At 39.6% G+C, this 13,714-nt stretch overlaps 1 protein-coding gene across 2 annotated transcripts in view; it reads right to left on the bottom strand.

Moving 5' to 3' along the window:
• Positions 1-13,714, bottom strand: part of LOC117416060 (protein phosphatase 1 regulatory subunit 37-like) — a 46,272-nt gene that overhangs the window by 9,554 nt on the left and 23,004 nt on the right. For both annotated transcript variants that reach the window (XM_034027094.3, XM_034027093.3), the window contains exons 4-10: positions 11,319-11,364; positions 10,334-10,434; positions 8,596-8,715; positions 5,765-5,915; positions 4,236-4,391; positions 3,420-3,532; positions 460-601 (exon numbers count right to left, since the gene is read on the bottom strand). In XM_034027094.3, coding sequence (XP_033882985.3) covers positions 460-601; positions 3,420-3,532; positions 4,236-4,391; positions 5,765-5,915; positions 8,596-8,715; positions 10,334-10,434; positions 11,319-11,364 — 829 coding nt within the window. The remainder of the gene's footprint in view (positions 1-459; positions 602-3,419; positions 3,533-4,235; positions 4,392-5,764; positions 5,916-8,595; positions 8,716-10,333; positions 10,435-11,318; positions 11,365-13,714) is intronic.

Below are 13,714 nucleotides of genomic sequence, written 5' to 3'. Positions count from 1 at the left end.
TATCCTAATAGTGTGCTAACTTACTTATCATCACTCCTTTTTACTGGGTTAAAATCTCAGTTCTGGGTGTGTTTTTTTTAAACTTTAATTTAGGTTACATCCGTGACATATTTTTTTCAATGCTTAGATAAAAAAACAAGGATCACTTCAGAACTGTAGGCTTGGTGGTCCAGTGGTTAAAGAAAGGGCTTGCTACCAGGAGGTTCCCGGCTCAAACCCTGGCTCAGCCACTGACTCACTGTGTGTGGCCCTGAGCAAGTCACTTAACAGCCTTGTGCTCCATCCTTCGGATGAGATGCAAAACGAGGTTTCATCAGCACTAGTTCACCCCCTAGTCTCTGCAAGTCGCTTTGGATAACTGATTAATAATAATAATAATAATAATAATAATAATAATAATAATAATAATAATAGCACTACTGCATTCCAGTCGACTAGAAGGCAGGATGACACGCTTACCTTCACAGGACAGTTTTGTGGAGGCCAGGCCCAGACGCAGGACTGAGCGGTTTGCAATGAGCCCGTCCTTCAGCTTGTGGACCCCCTCGTTCCCAATGCTGTTGTGTCCTAGATTCACCGTCTCCAGGCTCTGGGTGCATGGCTGAGAGGACAGGGAGCAGGGGTTCAAATGCAATCAGAAACACTAAACTGCACAGAGGACTCTTTCTGGTGATGTGTATTATATAATGTTGAGCGTTTCCTCAATCTGTGAAACGTGATGTCTATAAAGTATTATCAAATTACACAAACAAAGTTTGTACGCAGGAACTACTACATCTGTACACATTTATGAGAGATGTATGAAATTACACAACAGCCTTGGCCAGATTTCCCATTGTCTAACAATCCACTTTGTAAACAGAATTCAGAACCTGCTGTATATTGCATATTGATTTCTGTACCCAATAAACTCATCTTTACACTCTGCACATTTTTATTTACTGTAATAAATTCCAGTTCCTGAAATATTCCCTGTTGGCCATTAGTCACCCCATCATCAGATATTACGTGTGCTCCTGTGTGTGTGTGTGTGTGTGTACATTGTAGTTCTCAAGCTTCATTGTGCTAAATATAGAAACCACTACAGATAAATGACAGGCTTTTCTTGCACGGAGATATTTTAAAAACGAGCTGCTGCAACCAGGCCTTTGTAATGACAGGAAGACAACTCTACAGTCTGTCTCCTTTGATAACACTCCCCAGCTAGACTTCTCTTTAACCACAGCACTGATACAGTGGAGGCTGTCGTACATGTGTATGTGTCACACAGTACATTTGTGCATATATCCGGAAATCTGCTTATCCAAGAGCGATTAAACTTTAATATTATTTAGTAGAAGTTTTTGGGAGTATTCAGTTCTGGAGACACACAAAGGTGTCCATTTTTACATACATTTTAAGAACGCCCAGGTTAATCCATATATTAAAAAATCAGTAATTTTAATATACTTTACTATGATACCCCTCATTTCCAACAATAAAATGTCTTAAATACCAGTTTTATTAAACTATTCTTTTTTTATTCTTTACTACACTTTTGATATATGTCATGGTCATCAACTGCATTTAACACTGTGCTACCAGATTTTTGCTCAAAACTAGAGTTTTAGGCACAGCTACCTGTTTGCAGTCCTGACAGGCAAAGCGTGGAATAACCCAGGTAGGACTGCTGAAGTTAGCAATAATACACATTATACTATAGCCTGCTATAATACAGTATGGGACACAAAGCATTTGCTTTAGTACAAAGTTGAACAAATGTGTCAGAACCCTTTAAATCACACAGCAAATCATGCCAATGTGACCCGGCAGATAATTGCCGGTGGGGGGTGTTTGGGAGAATGCTTTGATAACGGTTATGACAGTATATAAAACAGTAGATAAACGGTTCTGACAGTATAGAAACTCGAAGCAAACAGCCATTCTGCGCTCTATTCAGAAACTGTCTTTTGTAGGGTGTTTTACTAGATTGAGGACAAGGGTCAAACATGAAATATGTATTAAAAAGTGTTGCTTTCCTTTTAATGGAAATACCATTGGGTATATTTGCAGAAACAAATTTGTCTATTGCCACATTCTTGTTTTTACCACATGTATCAAATATGTAGGCCTGCTTGTGCAGCTACACTCATTTTAAGGACAGCGTCAGTATATTGTTTGGCATTGATATTAAAAGAAAATGTCTACATTCAAAATTAATGCAAAGCAGGATAATCCACCTTGAAAAGGAGCGAAACTGCACAAATGTGCCTATATTGGATTCCATACTAGGGCTGCTATGATTAAATCGATTCCATCCCTCCTTCTATACATCGATATGAATACTGGATAATCGATTCAATAATTACATTTGTGTAATGCGCACAGTTAATAACATTATTTAAGTTTATCAACGAAACTGCACCGAATGCCCTGCCTTGCTATTTACAGTATTTCTGCCAGACAAGCAGTGGGCGTGCCCTTCTTTACCTGCTCGTGTTAACCGGCATCTGATTTGCTGGTCCCATCCTACCAGCGAATCAAAATGCTTTGTAAGTACGCCCCTCTGTTTACTCGATTGTAAACAACAAAAAGCACGCCACCTTGAATCCAGAGCAGGACAACAGGCTTTTTATTCCTTGCAATCAATTGTGCAAATTGAAGAAAACTGACTGTATATTAGTTTGCGCTTCTTTGGAGTTTCAAAATGAACTGTTATATTATGAAAATTTAACAATATTCAATAACGCTGAAAATAAAAAATAAATGCAATTTTGGAGTAATGATCAGCTTGACCTATAGCAGGTATGCATATTGTGGTAAATAAATCAATTTATTTGTATTATTATTATTATTATGATGATGATGATGATGATGTTTTAGGCAGGGATTTCCGCAGTGTGTGTTTCACAGATAGTGAAGGTTAGGTGGTACAGTATTAACAAGATGCAATGCATGATGCTGCAGCTGTCACTGAATAAAAAAAATTGAGCGAAATTTATGTGGGCGATACAATCATCGATACTTACTCTAACAATTTGGTTTTGTGTGCCCAGTTAATCATTTGCTATTTGGAGGCTTAACTGACAGCCCTATTACATACACATGAAACAAAAGACAAGTCCATTTCTGCAAATATCCCCTCTGGTAAACAACTTCCTGAGCAAATATTTCATTTCTGACTGTCCTTATCTTATTGAACCTTTAAGAGAGTCGACACAGAAAATCACTTTGAAGGGACCTTTTCTCTCCCTTGAACTAGCATAACTTGAAAACCAGCAACTAGAAACTGGAAAAAAAAGGTGCTAGCCACTGTTTGGTTTTACAACAGGGACACGAGATACAGAGAATGGGGGAGGCTGCCAGACAGCAGCTCTTGATCAGTAGCTCCGAGAGCAAACCCCAAGAGCCTGTTCTGAAACCACACACCCTAGACTCACCAGTGCCGCTGCCAGGTATGCCATGCCGTTGTGCGTCAGCTGGTTATTCCACAAAACCAGAGTCACCAAGCCCTTCCTCTGCTCCTTCAGGCCCTCACAGAGGTACGCCAGGCCTGAGGACAACAAGCCACGTGCACATGAGGATCAGCCACGCGACTGCCACTGAATAGACCATGTATCGAGGAATGAGATTTACAATGTCAATCTGTAATGTTTTAATATCTTGAAAAGGGACTGGTAATCATGAGAGTGCAACACTTCATTCAAGTGCGGTGTTTTGTCATGGACATTTGTAACACAAATCTCGTACCAGTCAGGGTATATTTGTTCAAAATCACAGAGGAAGGGGGAAATGGTGTGTGAAGTCATTGGGATGAAAATTGAACCGTGTCTTTTTTTCTTCTTTTTAATTTAGTGTGTCCATTATAATTCCTCCCCCTCTCCCCCCCCCCATGGCTCAGGAGACGTGAAGATTCAGTGGGCGTCCTCCAATCTCACGACCAAGCCAGCTCCCTGATTTTCTTAAGATGTGAAGTGAGGTTTTTTTTTTTTTTTTTTTAATAAAAGGGTGTGTAACTGTAACTTCTGCCCCCTCTGCATCTGTGAGTAAATGTTGAAAATCTCTATCATTTTTAAAATGTAATTTTTTCTGAACCTGTGCAGGAGTGACCAAACAGGACAGATGAACCAAACAAAATGAATTTTGGGAGAGGAGTCGGGAACCAATGAAAGCTTTCAGATTGAACAGGTTGGATTTCAGCAGCCGGCGTTATGAATTCGGAAGACATTTTGATGGGAACCCCTGCATTGTCTCACCCGAGTCCTGGATGTGGTTGTTCCGCAGGTCCAGGATCTGGATATAGCAGTTGAATTTCAGCAGGTTCCCCAGCTGGGCAGAGTCCTGCAGTCCGTTGAGCTTGTTATCTGCCAGGTACAGCTCTCTCAAGTTCATGTTCATCTTCAGAGCCGTGGCTGGGGGGAGCAGAGAGCACTGGGGTTAGAAACGGCTTACGTTATGTGCTATTCAAATGAAACTAAATGGTCCCATGGCGTAGCAGTAAAAGCCAATGCCTTCGTCGGCTCGAATCTAGGATGCTGGTTGCCGGGCCGGTGAGCCGCCCAGCGACAATGCAAGTGGTTGCATTGTTTGTTTGCTTGTTTTTTTGTTTGTTTGTTTATCAGGAGGGGATCAAATACAAAACTTGTTTATTATGCTATGATACTCTCTTTGTGAATCTGTTAACACTCTGGCCTTGACTTAAGTTCAGTGGCTTTGCCTCCTGCTACCCTACCTCTGATCTTATTCGGAAGCTAATTTAACCCCACAGACAAAGCAATCTGTTTTCTGACTAGCGGAATGCAGTTTGATATAGCTGCTGTAGCTGGTGATAAGGCCTTGGTTTTGAACCTATACCACTGGTTTAAACCAGAGATGGTTTTTTTTTTTAGAGCCTTTTATAGCACTGCGGAGCCACTCTGAATTGAAATCAACTGCATATCAGTGGTTATCATGTGGTTACAATGCCAAGGGTATCTCAGTGCTGTAAAACACCAGGGTATAGGCTGATCAAATCAGCCCGTAAGTCAAGTAGACAAACTTTAAGCAACAAGGAAGCATGTGTTAAAAATTTGGAAAAAACACATTCCTCAAACTCAACACTGGCTAGAGTGTATTGAAATGAATAACTCGGAGAGAAGATAACGAAAAGCTGCATCTTTGTGTGGTCCACTGACTCGCCTTTAATGCCCAAGCATTTCTGAAGAGAGAAAAGCTAATGCAACTAGATTTGATTTTTCTTGTCCAGCAACACACAATGTATTGCACGTGCAAAATTCTGGCTTGTGAGGCTGGATTTGAAACATCATTATATTAGAGGGGTGGGCATTACAGGGTTAAAGGCATCAAGTCAAGTCCTATTGAAGCAATGCTTACAGTACATCTAATTTAGATTAATCAAATACAACATGACTGGAAGCAACATTTGTGATTAATTGAATAATGAATACATCTCAAATGAGTAAGTGGCTTCAATTCCTTTTTTTTTTCTCCTGTCCCCTAACTTTTTATGATGTTTATTATTCCAAGTGATTCCAACTGCAATAACTCAAATACATTTCTAGTTGCCCATCATAGATATACAGTATGTACCATAGGCTAGGATCACCCAAAGTGTCTACCGAAATGATCCTCCACTCTGGAACTCTGGAAATGCATTCCCTTCAGCTTTCCTTTAACTAGAACTGAAGAGCAGCTCCTGAACTCAGTACACTAGGAATTAAAAGGCAATACCCACGAGGAGATGACTGCAGTCTCGTGGTTTTTCTAGCTGGTAGGAAGCACTCACCCAGTAGCATGAGGGGGCGCCCCGACAGGCCAGCATTCTCCAGGTGCAGCACCCCCAGACTGCTGCTGATGCGCAGGGCCCGCGCCACGAAGGGGGCAGAGTGGTCCAACAGCGGAGTGTTCCTCGCATCCAGATACTGAAGGCAGTTTGTCTGAGGGGGAGAAAATGAGAAAACGAAACAAGTCAGCCATCCTTACACGTTATCAAGTCACTTTTGTGTTCTAATGTAATCATCTTAACCCTTTCCTCAACTTGCTCTATCTCAATGTTTCAACTACATGGCTAGATAACCCATTCCATACACTCTCTGTGTAAACAAGCGTCTCTTACCCAGTGTCCTAAATGTCCACTTCAAGCTGTGTCCTCTGGTCCTGGTTTCCGTTTCAACATTTGGCTAAGCCCCCCCTTCACCTTTCTTTGTTCTGGCTAAATATATTCAGTTCACTTAATCCGTCTTCAAAACTCATTTCTTTAAGCCCTAGGATTAGTTATTCTTCGCTGAAGACCACACAACCCTTTCTTTATTGCGGGGACAATACAGTATGGGCTTGCCAATGCGATATACAACCTACTTTGATTTGTACTCTACACTTTTGAATATAAAATCGTCTAGATTTTTGATTGCTTCCTCACACTGTGTGGTTGCTGAGAGCGATCAGTAAATTACAGCCCCAAGCTCTTTCTCTTGATGAGCCTGTTCTAGTTCTGTACCACCCCTTTGGTATTTGAATCCTACATTTTTGTGACCAGCTTGTAACCCTTCATTATAATTCCATTTCTTTTGTCACATTTGACATTTTAGTCCAGCTTGGAATAAAAACCCTGTGTTCAGCTTGGACATCAACATGCATGTGGCTTGAAACTCTCACTAGCACTGCACCCAGGTTCAGAACTACCTTCAATTAAGTATACTGTAAAGCCATAAATATTTGCAAGCCTTTTATTATGAGTTTCTCGCGTATCAAAAAAAAAAAAAAAATGCAAACATTTTTGGCACGAATATCTAATTCCACTAACAATACATAATTGCAACAAGTCGGCAACTTTTCTGGAACCACAATTCTGATGTTAAATAAATTGATCTTCCCCTTCTATCTGCATGAACAACTCCTATTAGTAAACCTACAGACTCTGGTGTGACTTATTGATGCTGTGATAAGTGTGATCAGTTCAGAGATTTGGGTGCAGGGCTAGTCGAGTGTGGTAAGACCTGGTACTGTAGCAACCTGCCATGTCCCCAGATACTTCCAGGTTTGCTATCAACTCAGGAAAACAAATTCAACGTTTACTCAGAAGCGTTCACCAGGAAAAAGGGAATTTTTCTTTTAAGGATCGTAGTACATCAAGATCACGCATGCAATGCTGGTTTTCTGTTCCCACAATACACCACTCTTTTCAATCACCAACATTTGTTTTGGCATCAGCCAGGGTAAATAACTTAAAAATTGTGTGACACAAAATTAGAAAAATCAGCATCAGGGAAAAAAAATGTAAGCAGATTTTAAAAATTGCATAGCAGTAACAACTAAATTAGTTTTTGTGTGTATACAATACTGTAACTGATAAAATAAGCTACAGAAAGTGACAACAAAAACTGCTATATGTTGATAAAAGGAACTATAACTAAATGAACATGTCAGTAACACACACCCCTCTCTGTAAATATAAAATTAGAGCGCTCAGTATGATGAAAAAGCTGAGGACAGAATACCAGAGAATAACAAAATGACAATAAATAGCTGAATGAAAATAGGATACACTGTATTTAAGATCGAGATGTCATTATTATTATTATTATTTATTTCTTAGCTGACGTCCTTATCCAGGTCGACTTACAATTGTTACAAGAATTCACATTATTTTTACATACAATTACCCAATTAATAAAGTTGGGTTTTTACTGGAGCAATCTAGGTAAAGTACCTTGCTCAAGGGTACAGCAGCAGTGTCCCCCACCTGGGATTGAACCCACAACCCCCCAGTCAAGAGTCCAGAGCCCTAACCACTACTCCACACTGCTGCCATGTGCAATAAGCGAATGAATGAGGTGTTATTATCATGATGAAATGACTGATTAACAGTGTGTGGAAAAAACTCTTGTGTAAACACATAGGTGTGCATTACAGATGCATGTACAGACATAGAGACACCTCCATATGCCCCCACAATCTGTGTCTCTCAATATCTAAATGCGAAATAATGTTACTACAAGTTTCATCACATTCCAATTTTTCAATCCCAACTCCATTTCTAATCCCAATTCCCTTTTAAATCAATTCAAATTCCTAGTCCAATCATTTTACAACACAGGCTTTGTTGAGCAGACAAATACTATGTACAACTTCATGAACTGGTCGGGTAACCTGATAAAGCCTACGGCATAAACCTCAGTAAAGACTATGCTGTAAAACGGAATAAGAATTGGAACTGTGTAAAAGGGAACTGGGATTGGAAATGGAATTGAAAGAATGGAATTGACCCCAAACTCTGGAACTCTTGTTAGAGTGGAACTCCCAAAGCAGAATACTATCTCAGATACCACAGCTACTATGACAGTGGTAGGTATAAATGAAGTGCTGTATTACTGTATTTTTAAATGAACACTTCAAAATGAAATGTCAATGCTCAAAGATTTGATAAAATAAAAAAAGAACTCTTAGGACCAATGCTGGTTGTCTTGTACATATTTATCTCTCTTTCTTTATACTTGGTTTCACAAGCTCTGACGAGCAATGTACCTTGTTAAATCATCAGGTTTGAATGAAGATGACCATCCATTCTCCTGTTTCAGCGGTTTCCCCTTGAAGGCAGGAGGTGGTCCCCTTACTCACCTTCCTTATCATGTGTGCAGCGGCCTGCCAGCCCCGCGTGCCGATGTGTTTGTTGAATGAGATGTTCAGGTGAGTTGCCGACTCATAGTATTCAATCATATCAATCAGGGCCGAGGCTCCCTGGAGGCGGACAACAACAACAACAAGAGCTTCTCAACAACGCAGAATTCTTCAGACGGAAACTAAAATACCCTGGAAACTGGGAAAGCGAGATCTAGATGTTCTTAAAATTCAAAACTTCATTGTATCACATCTTTGATGTTTGAAATTATTCAGAGTGATTCTTATTGCAATTACTGTGCTGGTCTGTGTTGGTCTGTGTTGAGGTGCTTTCACCCAAGTTCAGGAGCTGCTCTTCAGCTCCAGTTGTCTGACACTGATGCATATATAAGCCAAATTGGGTTTTATAGAAGTAAGGACCAGTGCCACCTAGGGATCTGCCACTTTGGATAACATTTTTTTTTTTTTTTTTATACAATAATATCAAGACACTTTGGCTGATCAAGCTTACACGATTGAAGTCTTTCAAATCTTAGAAGGAGTTGACATAGGTAACCCAAACCAATAACTTAAGTGCAGCACAGAAACCAGGACCAGAGGACACAGCTGGAAATTAAGTGGAGAAAGACAGAGGGGCAGAGGGAAGAAGACACTTCTTCACACAGAGTGGTGAGGGGTTGGAATAGGCTGCCAAGTCATGTTCACATGAAATCACTGGGATCCTTTAAGACCCAACTTGACAAGGTTCCAAGATCAATAAGTAGCTAGGAACAGGACGAGCATAGATGGACTGAAAGGTCTCATTCGTAACGTTCTTGGATATCTATGGCAGGCACCTAACGCAGCTCCTGTAGTCCAATCACTGTACACGGAATTGTCTTCTTTATCAAAACACAATATTTGAGTAATTGCAATAAGAATCACTAAGAATGATTACAGACAACATAAGAAGGTAATGTACCGTATAAGGAAATGCAGATTATCCCTTTACTGGGATGATCAATAAGTATTTTTCTTTTTTTACCAGTGGTAGACATGAGTTTCGCTCTTTCCTATTATCACTGAACCTCTTCAGCAGTCATGTAGGTCACACATTCAGATTTGCAGGCTAGTTAAAATGTCTTCCGGTGAACTAGAGATCACAGCAAGTCTATAGTTTCCATGGAGACAGTACAGTAGGTCTCCACATTTGGGGCTATAAGTGTTTACTCCAGTCTTTAATTAACTCATTTTTTAAAAGGTGAATAAAGCTGCTACATTTTAAAACTAGACCCAAACAATACTGTTATTCATGGCCTCCGAAGCCCTCTAAAGCTTTTTGATCATCAGTTTTGTATTATTTACTGTGCATGGTATTTTCTTCTTTAAAAAAAAAATAGGAGTTAATTAAAGATGGGGGTAAACCCTTTGAAAATATGACTAAACCACAATTTGAAAAGAACCTTGTAAGTGTTCAGCATTACATTTGTGATCATTTTAACCTGACTGATAAGGCCTTGATGAAGTAAAAGTGGTTCAGCTGAACCTAGGACCCATAGAATAGGAAAACTGAACACCACTTAGTAATTTATCATGCCATGACAGGATATCCGATTACGTTACTGCAACTTTAGAGTTATTATACCTTGTTATATGTTTTTGAACAGTAATACAGTATGGTGCTGGACAGACTAGAATGGCAGCTTATCTAGAAAGCTCCTGGGTGTTCTAGAGTGGAATTCAGAAGGACAAAACTCACATCTTCGTCCAAGTTTGTTTGCTCCAGATCAACGACTTTAAACTGCACCCTCTTGAAGACCTCTTCCAGTGCATCACATGACTTGTAGTCTAGCTTTTCACCTGAGGAAAGAAGCACAGGCATTAACAGTAGTCCAAACCCTGGCAGTGCAAACTGACCTATAATCTTAAGCATGCTAACTAATGAAATGATGCTGATAGCAGCTATAGAAACAGAGTACATGCCATGAAAGTTCCTATCGTACTGTAGTTTAGAAGACACTTCTACATAAAGAGTGGTGAGGGTACGGATGTCATGTCTATAACTACTAAAAACACTCAATTGTGCTAAATTTTGAAATACTAAAAATAGCAACACTGGAAGACATTGAAAAGACTTCTAGTTGAAATGTTTGTCACTGAATTTAAGTTTCTTTTAGTATTTCTGATCAGAAAAATCAGTTGGCTGTATCAAATATTTACATATATTTATCTTACATACCAGAAGAACACAAAATAACAGTTTGGAAGGTAAAATAAATATTTAAATATTCAAAAGACCAACATTACTAAAAACAAAACCATCTACATCCAAATCTCTAGCCTCTCTCATCAGCATACAATATTATTAATATTATTATTTGTTTATTTAGCAGACGCCTTTATCCAAGGCGACTTACAGAGACTAGGGTGTGTGAACTATGCATCAGCTGCAGAGTCACTTACAACTACGTCTCACCCGAAAGACAGAGCACAAGGAGGTTACGTGACTTGCTCAGGGTCACAAAATGAGTCAGTGGCTGAGGTGGGATTTGAACCGGGGACCTTCTGGTTACAAGCCCTTTTCTTTAACCACTGGACCACAATACAATACAATACAATACAATACAATACAATACAATACAATACAATACAATACAATACAATACAATTCCTCAGTAACCTGCAAAGGGAGATGCATGCTGGTCCAAATGTGTACAAGAAAGAGGAAATTAATAAATACAAACCTTTCAGATCAAGGCAGTCTGTCCTCTGGGTCAGGTCTTTGATTTCCTGCAAATAAAAGGAAAAAGAAAAAAAGTGGCTTTACAATCAAAATAGTGATCCTCTAAGAAAGGTAGGTCATGGAAGGACCATTGTTTTTCTAAGGGGGTGAGAAAGGGCGCAGGAAAACATTTGTGGGTCTCTCTTGAAAAGAAGCTGGCTGTGCCAATTTAATGAGATTTTCCTGGTATGTGTCAACTTTTAAAAGTGATCATATCTAGGTGGATTCTCCAGTGCTTTAAAATGCTTTAAAAGAATCAAACTGTGGCTCATCAGGGTATAGGCTGGGCAAGCCAACCCCCAAGCCAAATTCTAGAGAGCACTGTATGTGTATACTTCACGTGAACAGCTAGTTTCACAGACCCTGAATAGTACTAAACTACCAAATATCACCTCAGGTAACAGCCCAAAAGCATTGCTAGTCAGAGCTTGTGAAACCAACCAAAATCAAAAGACAAACAGAACCATATTTTTTGTATTATGGTAATTGGGACAAAGCCTATTCAAACAGCAGGTTTATTTAGTAGCTACATTCCAAAGTCCAACACTGAGTTCCTTCAGCCAAAGCCTCCTTATTTCAGACTGCAAGAGTGCTGATGTTTGTGTTATAGCGCCAAAAGAGTATCCAAGCCCCGTCCTTGTCTCAGCTCGCCTCTCTGGGGGGTTTATTAATATTCAATTATTTGTGTCAAACCATTAACTTACTCCATAAATAAGCCATATTTTCAGAAACTAGAGATAATTACTTTCAAAATGACACCCCATGTGCATTGTTTGGAAATGTTAAAAGCATGCTAATATCTTGCCCCCTGTAAGTGTGACACTGTGGTAAATATGCTAGAAAAGCAGTGGCTGACCCTGTGTGTCAGTCGCACCACAACACTAGTTTCATGCTTTGCCAAACATAATAAACCTGCAGCTCACATCTGAAGGGAGACAGTACTAACACGTGGACGAAATACAGAGAGTAAAGATCAAAAGGAAGACAAACCAGAGACAGACAGACAGACAACAGATAACTGTACTAGTTTTAATGAGCCTGTGTTGTCCATATCACAGGCATTTTTTTTAAACATATTTCTGACAGTTGTAATATTTTGTACTCTCACATCATAGGCAAATCAACCAGGAATTCCTTTTTTCAACGTTCGCCAGGAGAAAGAGAGTTTTTCTTCGAAACATTGCCGTGTATGTGTTGGCAATATGTTTAAAAACATAGGCACTAAATTCCAAGGGCGCAGAATTATTTCATAGCCTTGATCGCTTCATTTTAGCACAGGAAAAAAAAAATTGACAGGGCAGGACCTGAGGAATGAGGGTGCCCTCCCTGCAGGGCAGGATAAAATGTGACACTGGCTCTGCAAGTGCCTGCCCCGGGATCGAGGGCTTGTGTTACTGCAACCTTCGCATTCTACACACAGCTGGAAACCTGTGATTCCCACCGCAGGCTTGTCAGTGTTTGGCTCAGTCAGCTGCTATTTTAAGGGCCCACCCCTTAAATGGCCGTTATACATGCAGAAAGGATATCTTAGCGTTTTAGGAGGCTTGTGCACTTTTTGTTGGCGCGCTTAAAAAGGCAGCCCGACGTGTGTGATTATACAGAGGTACCCTTTATACCACAAATTATAAGCCAGGATGGTTGTGGCTCCCATGTGCCCCATAATGCCATTCCACTTTCATGGTCTCGTAACTATGGCTCCCGAACGTAGCGACATAAAAGGAAGAGCATGGTGTGTTATCTTACAAGAGAAATGTATTGAAAGAAAACTAAAACTAATGCTGGGATAAATATTTGAATATTCGAGCCAACAAAGTTTGAACTGTATTTAGTGGCTATAATGACCATATTCGTATTCTGCATGTAAGAGAATTTATAAAAGCCTGTACCAAACAGAGATTATGGCAAATTAAAAACTTATAGCTGCTAAATAGCTGCAGGACTGTGTTATCAGCGATCTACAACACATACACTACAACATACAGTACACAGGCCTGAACAGTTACAAATGCCAGGCTATAAAAATAAGCCCCTTAGGCCACAAAATGATTAATGATTTTTTTTTTTTTTTTTTAACAGCACGTCAATACAGCACACAGTATTGTTTTTATTTGGTATTGCCTGTAAGTTTGGGATTTGAGAGTTTGGACAGGCCTGTGTCCGTCTGCTGCTATCAAATTAAACCAACATCTGTTCACTCATTTAGGTAACAAATGTCACCCATCCAAAAATATTAACCAAGTATTAAAACAATGTTGTTCTTGTCAAAAACACAAATTACCACTATTGATTGGTTACAAAACATCCCAAAGTTTTAAACAAGTATAATCTTAAAATCAACTTTTAAAGCAATTAAACGAC

The sequence above is a fragment of the Acipenser ruthenus genome, chromosome 7 (genome assembly GCF_902713425.1).
Source record: "Acipenser ruthenus chromosome 7, fAciRut3.2 maternal haplotype, whole genome shotgun sequence".
In the NCBI taxonomy this organism is placed as follows: Eukaryota; Metazoa; Chordata; class Actinopteri; order Acipenseriformes; family Acipenseridae; genus Acipenser; species Acipenser ruthenus.
The sequence above is the reverse complement of the archived record's forward strand: the minus strand, read 5'-3'. Positions and strand labels throughout refer to the sequence as shown.